Source organism: Hemicordylus capensis, chromosome 1, assembly GCF_027244095.1.
Source record: "Hemicordylus capensis ecotype Gifberg chromosome 1, rHemCap1.1.pri, whole genome shotgun sequence".
NCBI lineage: Eukaryota > Metazoa > Chordata > Lepidosauria > Squamata > Cordylidae > Hemicordylus > Hemicordylus capensis.
Window position 1 is genome coordinate 248,063,987 of NC_069657.1, and position 14,793 is coordinate 248,078,779.

The window sequence follows — 14,793 nt, forward strand, 5'->3', positions numbered from 1 at the left end:
GATCGGGGCCTTGGCAAGTGTCTGACCCTGAAGTCTGCAAGTGGTGCCATGTGCAGCAGGATCCAGTTTGGATGTGCACATGCAGCACAGCTGTTCTTTGTGCATAGTTCCCTTGCTGTATGTGCAGCAGGATCACTCATATGGGGTGATATGCAAAAATATTTGGTTAATATTTGTGGTATTGATACTCATATTAGTAGCACTGTTTGGTCATCCTTTAAAAACCATTGCTTTATTTTCTGAAAATAGATAATTATAGGAGATTATTTCAAAAAGTACCAAAGAGAAACCATTTAGAGCTAAACACTGTTTGCCTTAGACACAGCGATACGGACCCTTTGGATAAGTAAGCTAATGGTAAACATAAACAGGAGGCTTAATATTTATTCTGCTTGGAGTTTAGCAAATCCTTTGTGGGTCATTTATGTTCAACAGTTCAGCACACTACACTTGAGCTAAATTACATAACAGTTTATACAACCGTGATGGTAAATTGTAATTCAGACTGCAAAGTTCCATCTACTAGTCATGCCAGATTTCTGAAGCAAATTGCTTCTTAATTGAAACTTACTTGGATATAAAAATACAGCGTTGCCAATAAGTCATCCAGGGTATGTGTGTGTGCTGAAAGATTTCAAAGACTCCTGACAGTTCAAGGCTAGAGTTAATTTTGCATTATGACTGTTGCCTCCTCCTGGTTTCTTTTGCATCAAGACAAGAAAAGATCCTAGAGAGACTCCCTCCTCCCTTGGTAATGAAAGCTCTTTTGTGTTAATGATCCATGCAGACTCCCTTAGTTCCTCCGAATTACAAATACTCATGCCCTACTCTGCTCCATTAACATTAAAGAGAGGTAGATTGGTGGCTATTTAGGGCACAGTGAAAATCACTGGCTATTTAGGGCAAATTAAAATGGTGCTAATTATGGTTGCAGGAGTGCTGAATTATGTTAGCAATATAGTAGTTCTGTTTGGGTGAGAGACTGTGTATAAAAACACAGCCATTGTTTGGAAAGAGAATATGAAACCCAGTTCATGCTTAATCTGAAGCTTTTAAAGGGAGAAGGCATATTGTTCCCTTTTCAAGCTTTAAAGCAAACGTTTTATTTGGAAGTACAGATGGAGAGACTCACTAAAATTCCTTTCTTTTGTATTTTGTAGAGAATAATCATGGTTATTGGAAATGGGTGGTTAGAAATGTATTCTAAAGACGTAGCCATGTCAAATATCAGGATTAGACCACCACTGTAAAGGTCTATGGGCTTGAGACTATGTCTATGGATTGAGTCTTGGTCTATATGTCTATTAGGTGATTCCTCTAGGACAGAAAGTCTCTTTGCCTTAGAGCCAATTTGCACAAATGCCCTGTTCATAATGGACACTTTTATGTTTGTGACTGTGGTGGCAACTCTCAGGCCATGGGAAAACCTTGTGCAAGTGGCAATGCCCTTCTGCTTCAACAGGGCACCTGAGGCTCCAAGCCAGCATTGAGCCTCCACTTTGGCTCTTGTTCTATCAGAAATTCTGTATGGAGTGCTAATCAGATGAGAGTCTGCCTAAGGAAGCACAGGACTAGTGTTTCTAAGAGAATCCAACAGAAAAGCAGGCTTTCCTGATGAGTTGTCTGGTCAAGAGATTGAGTTCAGCACACTGGAGGTGTGTACTTGGAAGCATTTCCTTCAAAAAGCCCATAGAAGATCAAATTCTTGAAAGTGGGAAACATTAAATATCAGCTCTGTTCCATTTCAGCATGTGTTAGCCTAAGTCTGAGAAATTACATGAAAGCACAAATGTGAACGACTAAAATAGCAGCAAGACAATGCAATGTGTATATTTAGAGAAATTCTCTATTGTTTTCCAGAAAGGCCTCTGTGTGTCCTTATACTTTAAAAGTGACTGATAGTAGTAATAAGACAACCATTGTCAATTATGTCTCTGACACTCTATCAACTGCCTGTGGCTGGATGACTCTTCTTTTGGATCAGGAGACTTATACTCTATCATTCGAGGACCATCTGGTCAGTGATAATCTGCAGGTAAGGCAGGATACTTTTCCTCATTCATAAATTGTATTGGTGTATTTGCTTGCCTTTTGCAATGAGTGAATTTGTCTATTTGTAGAGGGTCAGAAAATGAACGATACAGTGAAAACTAGGAATGATCCGAGAGGCACACTCTAGTTGGGAGATCATGTACAAAGGGTGAAGCACACACATGTGCAGCTCATTTGAGATATTCGCAATTCCAAACTGATATTTTATCCTGGAAAAGCAACTTTCAGAATGTAAAAACACATTGGAAACACTCTGCCCTGTTCCAAAAACATGTGCTATGTTTTTAGTGCATGCATGTTGTGCTCTTAACAAGCACATGTGTATGAAATGACTCAGCCAATGTTACATTAGCAGATCAAGAGCCATATGTGAAGCTTGCCATTCCTGAACTGGAAGAAGAAATCTTTTGGGGGGGAGGAGTAGTATTATGGGTTGAACAAGTAAATGTTATGCCTATGTCTTCTTTTGCTCTGTATCCTCCTCCAATGTGTTTTATTAAGCTTCAGACAAAATTTGGCCAAAAAAATATATTTTAAGAATATGTATATTTTATTATGTTTTTCTCTCCAGTACATAGCTACATTTGATAACTTCATTGCTGGGAATTATTTATTGGTGCAACACGAAGCCCTGCCGTCCCATTTCAATGTCACAGTGACCTGCGGGACAAAGCAAGGATCTCTACTTCAGTCATTTCCTTCACATGGGCATCACAAGAGCTGTGACTGGTTTTTCAGTAGGGAACAGAAGAAGTTAACCTATTTAGGTAAGAGTAAATACATATACATTGTGTTTCTTAGGAATCCCTTTTAAGTCAGTGGGAGCGGGACTTCAATAACTATGCTCACCGCATAGGAGTAACTTCACTAAATGCTAGTTGCAGGGAATGTTGCCCAAAATACTCCCATTGTGGTATCAGACCCCAAGAAAACGTTGGCTTCCTCTCCTCTCTGCCCCCAGCCCCAGCATATTACTGTCTGTGCAAAGCAACTTGGCTGTATGGGCGTGCTCTCTGGTGTATGCTTAGCAGGAGTGGCTCAGCCTAATGAGCTGGGGGGCAGTGCCAAAGGAGGTACAGCTGCCTCTCCTTCCTGGTGCTCCATTTACTTTTCTCTCCCATCCCACCCTGCTCCAGCATTAATGAAAGCTGTGCTGCCTGCAGCCTGGCCGTTAATCAGACAGAGCTGTGAGTAAATGCTGGGGCTGGTCTGGTTAATCTCACCAAATAGCCAGCCTGCAGGCAATGCAGCTCTCATTAATGCTGGGGCTGGTGGGATGGGAAACAGAGCAGCAAATGGAGCTCCGGAAAGGGGAGGTAGCTGTGCTTCGTTTGGTTCCCTCCCCAACTTGTTAAGATTTGCTTCTTGCTATACTTGTTTGCTTCCCATGCTTTCCCATCTAGAGGAAACCAAGCCCCTTTACTGCTTTCTTGCGACTTCTCAGCACAAAGAAGTGGAGAGCATACAGTCGGCCCTCTTTATTTGCAGCGGTTACATTCTGGTCTACATCCACAGATAATGAAACCAAGAATAATGAAACCTTGAGTTAATGGGAATGGGTGAGTTAGGTTCTAGAGTCCTAGAAAATGACCAAAAAATTGCCAAAGGACAGGGGGGAAAGCAAATATAAGGATGGAGCATAACACTGTACCTTGGCCACCTCAGTTCTCCCACTCTCCAGGTGCTCCAGCAGTGGCCCCCAGCTCCTCCAATAATGCATAATCTTGAATTTTCTCTACCCCACAGTTGAAGTTCAACACTTAGCAGCAGCAACCCTTGGCCTGATTGGTTGGTAGGCTGGCCAAAGAGGCAGCACAGAATTGAGTCTAGTTCAAAATTCACTCTTTCCCATTTACTCTATCCCATACAGGTTTTCAAACCATTTCACTATATTGTCCTTCAAGATTGAACACACCTGTGATTGAATCATACAGCATATATTATTTTGCTTACCACGGATGTCATCCCCTGCAATCAGGAGGTGTGACCCGTGCTTGGCCCAAAGGCATGTTTTTGTCTATTTCAACCCCAAGCCTCATTCACTGATGTGCTCCTTCTGCGAACCCACCAGCTGAGTGTACTTTGGCTCTAGAAATTCCATCTACCATGGCCATTGCTCCAGCTTCTGGTTTGGACCTATCTCTTGATCCAAACTATGCACTATGCTTGGCTGCCTTAGGGAACTGACCTTCCCTGGATTTTCCCTGGAACCAGCCGCTTTCCTGGTTCCTTGGCTTGCGAGTGGCATGCTTGCCTCCCCTATACCCTGTCCTTCTGCTTGGCCCCTGGGAAGGAAGACCCAGTGTTTCCCATCCTGCAAGTGTGACAGACACATCGACGGAATAGGAAGAACATATTACTAATAACCTCTCTCCTTCCTACTAAATCTAAACTCTACACTCTAGATTCTGTCTCTCTGGCAAGCCTTAAGCTGACTTAATTGTTATTTGGACCTTTAAGCTAAAACGCCTCTTCATGAGTCTCTTCTAATTAAGGTTTTATAACCTTTTATCAATTGCCTGTTTTTTCCTGTACCCCAAAAACCCTTGAATAAATCTTGTTGTACATATCCCTATCTCAGGCCTTTATTTTTTACACCAAAATTTTGCCCAAATTTATACTGTAATGGACTGTTCAGACTCGCTAATTCCCCACACAAGTCCAAAAGTAGTCTCAGGAAGTTCTGCCAGTGTTCCAGAACAGTTCCATTAACAGTTGAGTTTCTTCTAGAGATGTGTAAAACTATTAAATTTGAATCGATTTGATCTCAAAATGGGCCGTTTCAAACTCAAAATAAAATACCTTTAAAATAAAGGTCCTGTTTTGAGCTTTAAACTAGATAGCCCTGCTTTGACTCGAAATGCTTTGAGTGTTTCGAGCACCATTTTGAGGCCAGGAAGAGCTGGTCTACCATTTGGGGCTGGAGGGCAGACCAGTTATCCGAGGTGAGCCAGTGTGCTAAGTCCAGGTTGAAGGGCTGGTCTACCCACTGACCCCAATTGGTAGACCAGCTCTCCCTGGAAAAACAGGCCTCAAAATGGTACTTGAAACACTTGAATTTTGAGGTTGATTTATTGAAACAGAAATTGATGCTGTGCTGTGGATCAGCTTTGAAGACTTTGTCAGCCAAGACATTCCCTACCTGTAGAATCTGACAGCCCCTTTGTGGTGAAGGGGAAGCATCTCTTCCTCTTTCTCCTCTTCTTCCTCACTCTCAGGAGCTGCCTAGGTGATGTCCTCTAATTCTTCCTCTGTCAGCTCCTCCTGAAAGAATTAAAGGATCCTTCATCTCATGTGGCTCAATGTCTTCAAAGCCTTCTCCACCGAGACCTAGTTTGCAAGGCTGGTGATCTGCTTCACTTCATCAGTTACTGAGAAAACGGCTGCTGCAAATGAAGAGGTGACTTCCCCAGGCCACAACTTCCTCCACACTGCATTCTGTGTTTGGGATTTGAACTCTGCAAGGGATGCCGTGATGTTCTCAGTGCATGTAGCAATGCATTAGTTCCTCCAGCAATTGCTGACTGACAGAGAGGGATCAGCTTCCATGATATCCAGCATCCTCTTGAAGTTGCGGCAATTGTAGTATGATTTGAAAGTCACAATCAGACCTTGGCCAATTGGTTGAATCAAGGAGGTGGTGTTGGGCAGCAAGAAGGCGATCTCAAGATTCAGGTGTGCAAACTGCAGGGTCTGAGGTTGGCCGGGGGCATTGTCGGGTACCAGGAGGACTCTGAAGGCCAGGTTCTTGGAGGCCAGATAACTCTGCACCTCATGCAGAAAGCAATTGTTCTGCAGTCACCCACGCTCCCCTGTTGGCTCTCCAGAAGCTAGTAAGCTGGTTTTCATTCTTCCCTTTCAGGGCACGAGAGTTCTGTGCTTGGTACAGGAGGATGGGCTTGACCATGCAGTCCCCTGCAGCATTGCTGCATACCAGCAGAGTGAGCTGGTCCTTGGCTGCCTTGAAAACCAGAGTAGTTCTTTCTTCTTTGCTGATGAATGGGTGGGATGGCATCCATTTACAAAACAGGCCTGTCTCATCAGTATTGAAGACCTGCTCAGGCTTGTACCCTCCGGACTCAATCAGCTGCTGGAACTCCACTGGAAATCTTTGTGCTGCCTTGTGGATCGCCAATGCTACTTCCCCTGTCAGCTTGACTTTGACAGTCTTTCAAACCAGCCCTTTCTTGCCTGGAAAACACAGTCAGTGCTTTCAGATGTTCCTGCCTCTTGACTGCTTTCATTGCAAACCTCCTGTAGAGCCGGAGCACTTTCTTATGGATGATAGGTCCACTTAGTGGCACATTCCTCAGGGCATAGTCCTCTTTCCACAAACCGAAGGCCTTTTCCATCTGTTCCATGTGGAGGTCGTGTGGAAGGAATGCCATCTTAAGACTCTGATAATTGCCAGACACCACTCTCTTCATTTTTCTTGATGGAGCAGACAGTGGACTCTTGATGGAGCGGACAGTGGACTCATCCATAATGGTGTGTAATGGATGCCATGCTGTCCCCATTAGCAAACATGTCCAGCAGCTTCACCTTCCCGCTCAAGGGCAACACGTCGTGAGACCTTCTGCCTTTCATTCAACCAAGCTCTCTGCTGTGCTCTTGCTCATTTTGGCTGTGGAGAAAAAAAAAACATTGTGCAATGCTGTACAGTACAGTAATTTTGCAAGACAACCTCACCACAAAATTGATACTGTACAGTAATTGATAACTGACATCAATTTAAATGGATATTTATAATCAATTTTAATGGCTACAGCACCATACTACTTGAAATCAATTTTTAATAGATACAGTACTTGAAATCAGTTTTCAGCAGATACTGTATTTGAAATCTATTTTTAATGGGTACAGTATTTAAAAGCAGTTTTAATTGACACTCTACTTAATTGAATTTTTAATTGGAATTTAAATTAACTACAGTTATACAGTACTATATTTATCAAGATTAAAATTAAAATTTTAATTTTAATTTTTAATTAATTAAAAATAAAACTTCATCAAAATTGAAATCAAATTTATTAACATGATGATCAGCAGCTTGCCAGGGCTGCACAATGCTGCAAGAGGTTCCTCTAAAAGGCTCCACAGGAATGGCTCAAGAACAGCTCCCAAGGACTCCCAAGGAGTCCACAGAAATAGCTCCAAAAAGCCTCCACAAGCTCTCCAGCAATGGCTCCTAAAGGCTACCCAAGGCTGCCAAATGCTATTCACAATGTTCTCTGGGAGCACAAAAACTCAAACAGAGACCAAACAGCAACTCCATCCTCTTCCAAACTCCTCTCTCAACCCACAGTGCACATGCAAGGAGAACATGACTATATAAGGACAGAACTGTGCGCCAAAATCCTCAGAAATGTGAGACCACTGCACTGCGGATAACAAGGCCAGGTCTATATTTCCTGATCATGGATACATGAAACTGCAGATAACGGAACCGCAGATAACAAGGGCCACCTGTACAACAATATGAAGTTGACGTTCTGAATGAGAAATGTTTGCATGATACAACTTCCAGGTGTGGTGGCTGATTTTAACCATTCCAGTGAAATGTCCTGTTCAGAAAAGAAAAGGTTTTCACTGGCATTGCTGAAATGAGCCACCTCTCACAAAAATCTTGCCATGCAGCAAGGCCAGGGGTGTGTCCACCATTGCACGAACGGGTTCAAAGAACCTGGGCTGCCGTTTGCAAAAGCCACTGCTGCCGCCGCCACCACCACCACTACTACTAAGAGAGGGTGCCCCAGTTGCAGGCACCCCCATAAAGTCTTGGGGGGTTGCCACTGTGCCACGTGTCTGGGCAAGAGCATATCTGGCCACTAGTGCCCACCCTGCAGCTTCCTGAGCCCTGCACTGTGCAAGCCACTAAGTTGCTAAGTCGGAGAAGGAGAAGGCTGGCTTTTCTGGACAAAGTTGGGGGGGTGGAGCAAGGTGATGGAGTGACTCCAAGGGAGGGAAAGAGCAAGCAAGCGAGGAAAGGAGAAGCAAGAGACAAAGCCCTCTAGAGCTCATTCTCAGCTAGCGTTGGCTGGCTGGGTACTTTTATTTCCCTTCCTCTTCCTCCAGCAGTCCTTGCAAGGGGTTCACCTCCTTTCTCTTCAGAGTCATCCTGAGTAGGAGGTAAATGGCGGGGCAGGCATTCCTCACATACAGTGTTAAGCAGGAGCTACTCAGTGTGTGGTTTCGATTTCCCATTCAGCGCTCCAGGAAGGCATGTGCTCCAGGAATTACTTTGGTTTCTCTGAGGCTATTGTGTGAGCCTTCCTGAGAGAGAGAGGGAGAGCTCCCACTTGGGGATCTGAGGAGGGTTAGGAAGATGGGCGCAGCCACAGCGTCTTCTCAACATAGGTAAGCTGAGTGATGGCTATAGTTTTGTAGAGAAGAGCTCTCCCCTCTGAATCCTCTGGGAGGGAACCAGCTACCAAGCCTCCCCATGGGACAGCTTCATGTGGAGGAGCAAGGAGAAAAGAAAAAAGGCAATTGAAAATCAAATGTCCAATACGGGGGAAAAGGAATGAAGGTTAAACACAAAAGAGACAGAGCTTTCTCGCAATCCTGTAACATGCAGGCATAAGAACAGCCCTGCTGGATCAAGCCCAAGGCCCATCTAGTCCATCATCCTGTTTCACACAGTGGCTCACCAGATGCCTCTGGGGAGCCCACAGGCAAGGGGTATGTGCATGCCCTCTCTCCTGCTATTGCTCCCCTGCAACTGTAGCCCCAGCACAGTACCTCCAGTGACTGTTGCTGGTGTCTATCTTACTATTTATTTATTTATTTACTTACTTACTTTACTTTATTTATTTTATTCTCTATGTAAACCACTTTGGAAACTTTTTTTTGAAAAGTGGTATATAAATATTTGTTGTTTTTGTTGTTACTGCCTCTGAGGCTGGTGGTGGCCCACAGCCACCAGACTAGTAGCCATTGAGAGATCTGTCCTCCATGAATTTGTCTAAGCCCCTTTTAAAGCCATCCAAGCTGGTGGCCATCACCACCTCCCATAGCAAGGAATTCCATAGATTAATTTTGTGCTGTGTGAAAAAGTACTCCCTCTTGTCGGTCCTAAATTTCCCAACCTTCAGTTTCATCGGGTGACTCTTGGTTCTAGTCTTATGAGAGAGGGAGGAAAATTTGTCTCTGTCCACCCTCTCCACTCCATGCATAATTTTATACACCTTGATCATGTCTCCCTTTAGTCGTCTCTTTTCTAAATTAAAGAGCCCCAGGCCAATCCAGAATTTTCACTCAAGGCACAAATGACCAGGCTCAAACTATCATACTTCAGACACATTATGCGAAGACCCAGCTCCCTTGAGAAGTCTATAATGCTGAGGAAAGTTGAAGGAAAGAGAAGAAAAGGACGACCAGCCAAAAGGTGGATGGACTCAATTATGACAGCTAAGAATGCACCACTGAGAGACCTTAAAGGCCAAGTTGGAGAGAATCTATCTATGTGGTTGCTAAGAGTCGACACTGACTTGACAGCACTTAATCAATCAATCAAATCAGGAGCTGTAGCCTTGCATCATAAGGAAGGTGCTCCAGGTCCCTGATCATCTTAGTTGTCCTCTTCTACACCTTTTCCAGTTCTACAATGTCCTTTTTTAGATGTGGTGACCAGAATTGTATGCAGTACTCCAGGTGTGGCTGCACCATAGTTTTGTATGAGGGCATTATAATATTAGCAGTTTTATTTTCAATCACTTTCCTAATTATCCCTAGCATGGAATTTGCCTTTTTCACAGCTGCCGCACATTGAGTCAACACTTTCAATGAGCTGTCCATTGGGGGGAACGTAGTCCAGGCTCCAAGGGAGAGAAAGGGTAGTACATGCAGCCAGCATTTGAGAGTGCACTCCGGGGGGCTTGGGTGAGCCCTCTGGTGATCCGGCGACGCACATGGGGCGTCACTGGCATGCACGGTGGTGCCGCCAGGGATGGGGCACGCCTCTGTTCCCCTGTCTCTGCCACTGAGCAAGGCATATAAGCAATTTCCAGTCCAGTAACAATTGATCTGCTAAAATGATATCTGAAGCAGATGCCAGTCCTTGGCATATCTGCAAAAGAGAAAGTGGTAATATACAGTTGCCAGACTTAGAATTGATTCTTTGAGCACAAGGGTCTATCCTATGCCTTTGGCAGCCTGATTCTGTTGCTGAAATGGCATGCTGTGCTACGTAGCTCTGTCACATTTTCTATTAACTCTTACTTGATGACCTACTGCTAGGGAAAAAAATCAAGGTACCAAGTTGCAGCATTGACCCCAGAGGCACTGAATGGCACCAGGATGTTAGAATACTGGGATTGCTTATTGGCCTCATTGCCTCTTCACATATTTAAAACTTCTTGTACTGCACAGTTGTGATATCTTCTGGGGTGAAAGTGGACAGATACAGCTGCTGCTACAAAAGTGAATACAAATAACTGAACAAGCCATCCCTTCTTTCTTCCAAAAAAAATTGTTGGAAATTGGAATACAGAAGAAGGAAAAATCCTGAGAAAGTAAAGTCCAGTGGCAATAATCACACAATGGTCATGACACCAAAACCAATGGCTCTTTATGGAGACTATACTTAGCCTGGAAGTTGTGAAAGTGCTGGAATAACAGTAGGGAAAAGCAGTGCCAAGACAGAGCTGTGGGTGGACAAAGTTATAGATAAAAGTTATACAAAGTGGGTGGACAAAATCATGTAGCAGGACATGATGTTGTCCAAAATTATGTTGTAGGACAAAGATAGATAAAGCAAAGTGTGTATTGTGTTTATAATATATATTTAAATATTTATATATCAGCTATATAAATGTTTTAGTATGCATTTCTTGGGCTTATGACATTTGGAACCCTTAAACTCCTCCTTTAAACAAAACAATGGGAACTGTGTTTCTTTTAAAAAGCTGTTTCACCTTAGCTATTGGTTGTCCCTCTTGATTTCTGTCCGTAAGAGTAGCTTTGGAGCCCCTTTAAGGCAGGAAGGAGCTGTTCAGGCAGGGGGCTATGGGAGGCTAGCCTTGTAGCATCACCATATTTCTTCTGGCCTTAGTAATAGAGGGCAGTTTGGGTTTTAATCCTCTGAGCAGTCCATGTTATGATATTAGAAATTGGCTTTATTTTTGAGTTACATTTAATGTTCTGAAATAATTAGTCAACTAATTAATCCCGTTTACAAGCTTTGTAGGATTCTTCAGCTGTCACTCACTTTTAAGCCTGAGGCCTCCTGTTTAGTGTCTGCTCTCATGTTCATGTGACTCAGTCTCCATGGCTACAGGCTGCATCTGCTGACACCCCATACACTATTTACTGCTTAATTAAGAATTTCACGCTCAGCCCTTATCTGCCACAAAGAACAAGAACATGCTGTTAAGAAATTCCAAATTTAGGCCACTGCATAAGGAAAGCTTTCTTGTAGACCTGACTCTGTGGAGCCTCTTTAACTATCCTCTTGGCAACTGAGCTGCCACCTTTCAATCAAAAATCATTAAATGGGGCAGAGATAATGAGCATGCAGCATATCAAAAGGAGGATGTTTGCTTGGGCTGAAGAGGAAAAGCTGTAAGAGCCTATAAGCAGCCACCACTTCAAAGGAAGAGGAGGTTGCTCCGTCAGCAGGACTGATAAAGCATCATTTGTTCCTGTTTGACTTCTGTAAAGGGTCTGGCATGTTAGAGTCCCGTCTTGCAGACGTGGGTCCCCTGCCCTCTCAGTGCTCGTGTGTCAGCAGTTAGGCAGCTGGGCCCAAACCGTATCAGCCACAGCATGTAATCACTTGACTCCATCTCAACAATGGACACTTGTAGGGGGTGGTCAGGAGGAGGTGTGGGCAACAATAGGAACACAATTATTGCAGCTGCTAGGGAGGGCTATAATTCTTCTTAGAGAAACTAAAGGGACCTTGTAGGGAGGGGGAGGGGGCCGAGGAGGGAACCTGAGTGTATTATTAATAACCCGACTTTTGGGAGTACTTTGCTGTGCCAGTGGGGTTCCAGCAGCTGCTCTTGTCCTGGCCTTCTCTAATAATTGTACATTCTGTCAGGGGTCAACTTACTTTTGACCCTCTTCTTTTGTGCCAGTTAAAAGCCTTTTAGAGAGAATAGTTGGATAGTGGCAGGAGTGCATTAAACCCAAAATTTAATGTCGATAAATACATATCAGATGCCAGCTCATTCACAGGCGTGCTCCTAAATTCACATAGCCTTTGCTGCAGCCTGAATGACATAGTTAAAAGAAAAGACATTGTTATTCAGAAAGCTGAACATCTGAAGGAAGAAGCCACCATGGAGAGCAGTAGGGGCTGTTTAGACACTCTGTATTCTTTCCTCTTTTATTTGCTCTGGCAAGTACCATGTATGATTTCAGGTTTGATGGAGTGAGACTACTTTAACACACAAGATGCAAACAAAACCAAAGCTGGTACAGGGAGAAAGTTGAATAATAAGTTTTTGTGAGTTTGCCTTAGACAAATTCAGGCAATAAATGTACTACAGAAGTATGGTGTAACACACATGAACAGACTCTGGAGGTGCATATAGAATGACTGGATTAACTAAGACATATATTGCTTTATGTGTCCATTAATCCTGTCAATTGACTGATATGCCAGGTTTTCAATGAATACCTTTCAAACCTCTCAAATAAGACAGTGATGATGATGATGATTGATGATGATTACATTTATATCCCGCTTTTCCTCCAAGGAGCCCAGAGCGGTGTACTACATACTTGAGTTTCTCTTTCACAACAACGCTGTGAATTAGGTTAGGCTGAGAGAGAAGTGATTGGCCCAGAGTCACCCAGCAAGTATCATGGCTGAATGGGGATTTGAACTCGAGTCTCCCCGGTCCTAGTCCAGCACTCTAACCACTACACCACACTGGCCTCAGTCCATTTCAACAAACTGGGATGGAAGGTTCTGTGTTGAGTTTGGACACTGTTCTTCTTCAGACGTACACAGCTGTGCTGCTTTTGTGGCTACATCCTAAGAGGAATGTTAGCAAAGCACTTTTGTAAGTCTCCATAGGATCCAGGCTACATGCAACAGTAGCAAATCCATGTCTTTTCCAATATAGGCCTGACTCAATCACTTGTAAAGTGGCTGTGTGATTTTTGAGTGCCAAAAAGTAGGCAAGAGGGGGTGAGATTAACTCTTCCGCACCCACCACTTGCAATGCCTCCCTGCAAGATAATTTTGCGATTCTAAAATCAGACGTGAACTCACTTGGGCGAAAAGCAGTGAGTGCGAGAATGGTTTGGCCTCTTCCCCACACACCCCTTTTGGACTTTAAATCTCTCTCTCTCATATGTGGTTGGAGGAAACCTACATTTAAAAACATAGTCCTTGAGCCACCACGTATTGTTTGCCCCCGAGGGCTTTAATAAAACACAGGTGGTTTGGATGTGGTTGTGATGCCTCATTAGAAACTGTGATTATGACTGATGGGGCATACCTAGGCAGTGGCAACTCTGAGGTGTCTTGCATAGATTCACCGAATCAATGAGCCCATGCTGATGACTTGTTTATTAACATGCTACCGCAAATCTGTACCTGATATGTGGTGAAATCTCCTCACCACTTAGGAGGATAAAAGGGGAAGGTGAACCACATATTCCATCCTGATCCTCCTTGGAAGAAGTATGGGATAAAAATGGAATAAAATAGTAATCCCACAATGCTATTTTAATTGCTATATGTTTAGCTACAAAGGGGTGGATTTAGGACCTGGTTACATATTGGGGGCAACTGTAAGAGCAAATCAGCAATAGAAGAAGCTGTCTAAGGAGGTAGTAGAATCAATTTAGATGGAAGTTTTCAAAAAAAAAGTTGGGCAGAGTGGTTCTAGGATGCTTTTAGGTATATGATAGCCTGTCTTAAAAAACGGTTTGACCCAATAACATGTTGGATCCCTTAAAACACAATGATTCTGTAATTCAATAACTGATGTTATATGATATGGATATTATGTAATAATAATTGAATTCTTTAATTCAATAATGGTTTGATTCTTACCTGCCTGGAGCCTTCAGCTTGGAGCTGCTGTATATTTTAATAAATAAACAATAAAAGGAAATTGATGTGCTTTTTATTGTCTCTGTGCCTCTGGTAGTTCTCAAAGCTCAGAATTGGTTCCTGAAACCTGTACATGAATTGATTAAATAATCTAAAATGTAGTTTAATAGAAATGTTCACTTTTTGTTTCTTTTGCAATGGAAGAAAAAGGCCAATTCTTAGCAACACAAGGTTTATCTTAGGGATGTGCACAAAACAGATTTTGCATTTTGTTTTGAGCTTGAACCAAAACACAGATGGCCAAAACATTTCCAAAACATTGAAACAATCAGTCTGATTGGTTGTTTCGACGGAACAAATCTCAAAACGTTTCAGCCATAGGTAACAATGGGGAAACTCAAAACATCCCATTGTTCCCCATGGGTAGCTTGTAAAGACACCAAAGTGGGTTGGGTGGTAGGGCATGACGGGTGCTACCTACCACACAACCCACAAATGGAATGCTATTTTTAACAAATTGTTAACCTTTCCTCAGAACCCCCATAGGATCACAAGCCAATTGGAAGCCAGTGCCAGAAAACCAATTAGCAAAGGAAAACAGGCCTCCAAAATGGTGCTCGAAACATTTTGAATCTAAATGGGGTTGTTTTGTTTCGAGCTCAAAACAGGGTGTTATTTAAAGGGTGTTTTGTTTAGAGCTTGAGACATTCCATGTTTCGACGTCGCAA

At 43.2% G+C, this 14,793-nt stretch overlaps 1 protein-coding gene across 1 annotated transcript in view; it reads left to right on the plus strand.

Annotated features, from left to right (window-relative positions):
- The window catches only part of PKHD1 (PKHD1 ciliary IPT domain containing fibrocystin/polyductin), a 436,391-nt gene that overhangs the window by 254,075 nt on the left and 167,523 nt on the right, over positions 1-14,793 (plus strand). The window contains exons 42-43 of the mRNA XM_053273219.1: positions 1,861-2,035; positions 2,624-2,819. Of these exons, the coding sequence (XP_053129194.1) occupies positions 1,861-2,035; positions 2,624-2,819 (371 nt within the window). The remainder of the gene's footprint in view (positions 1-1,860; positions 2,036-2,623; positions 2,820-14,793) is intronic.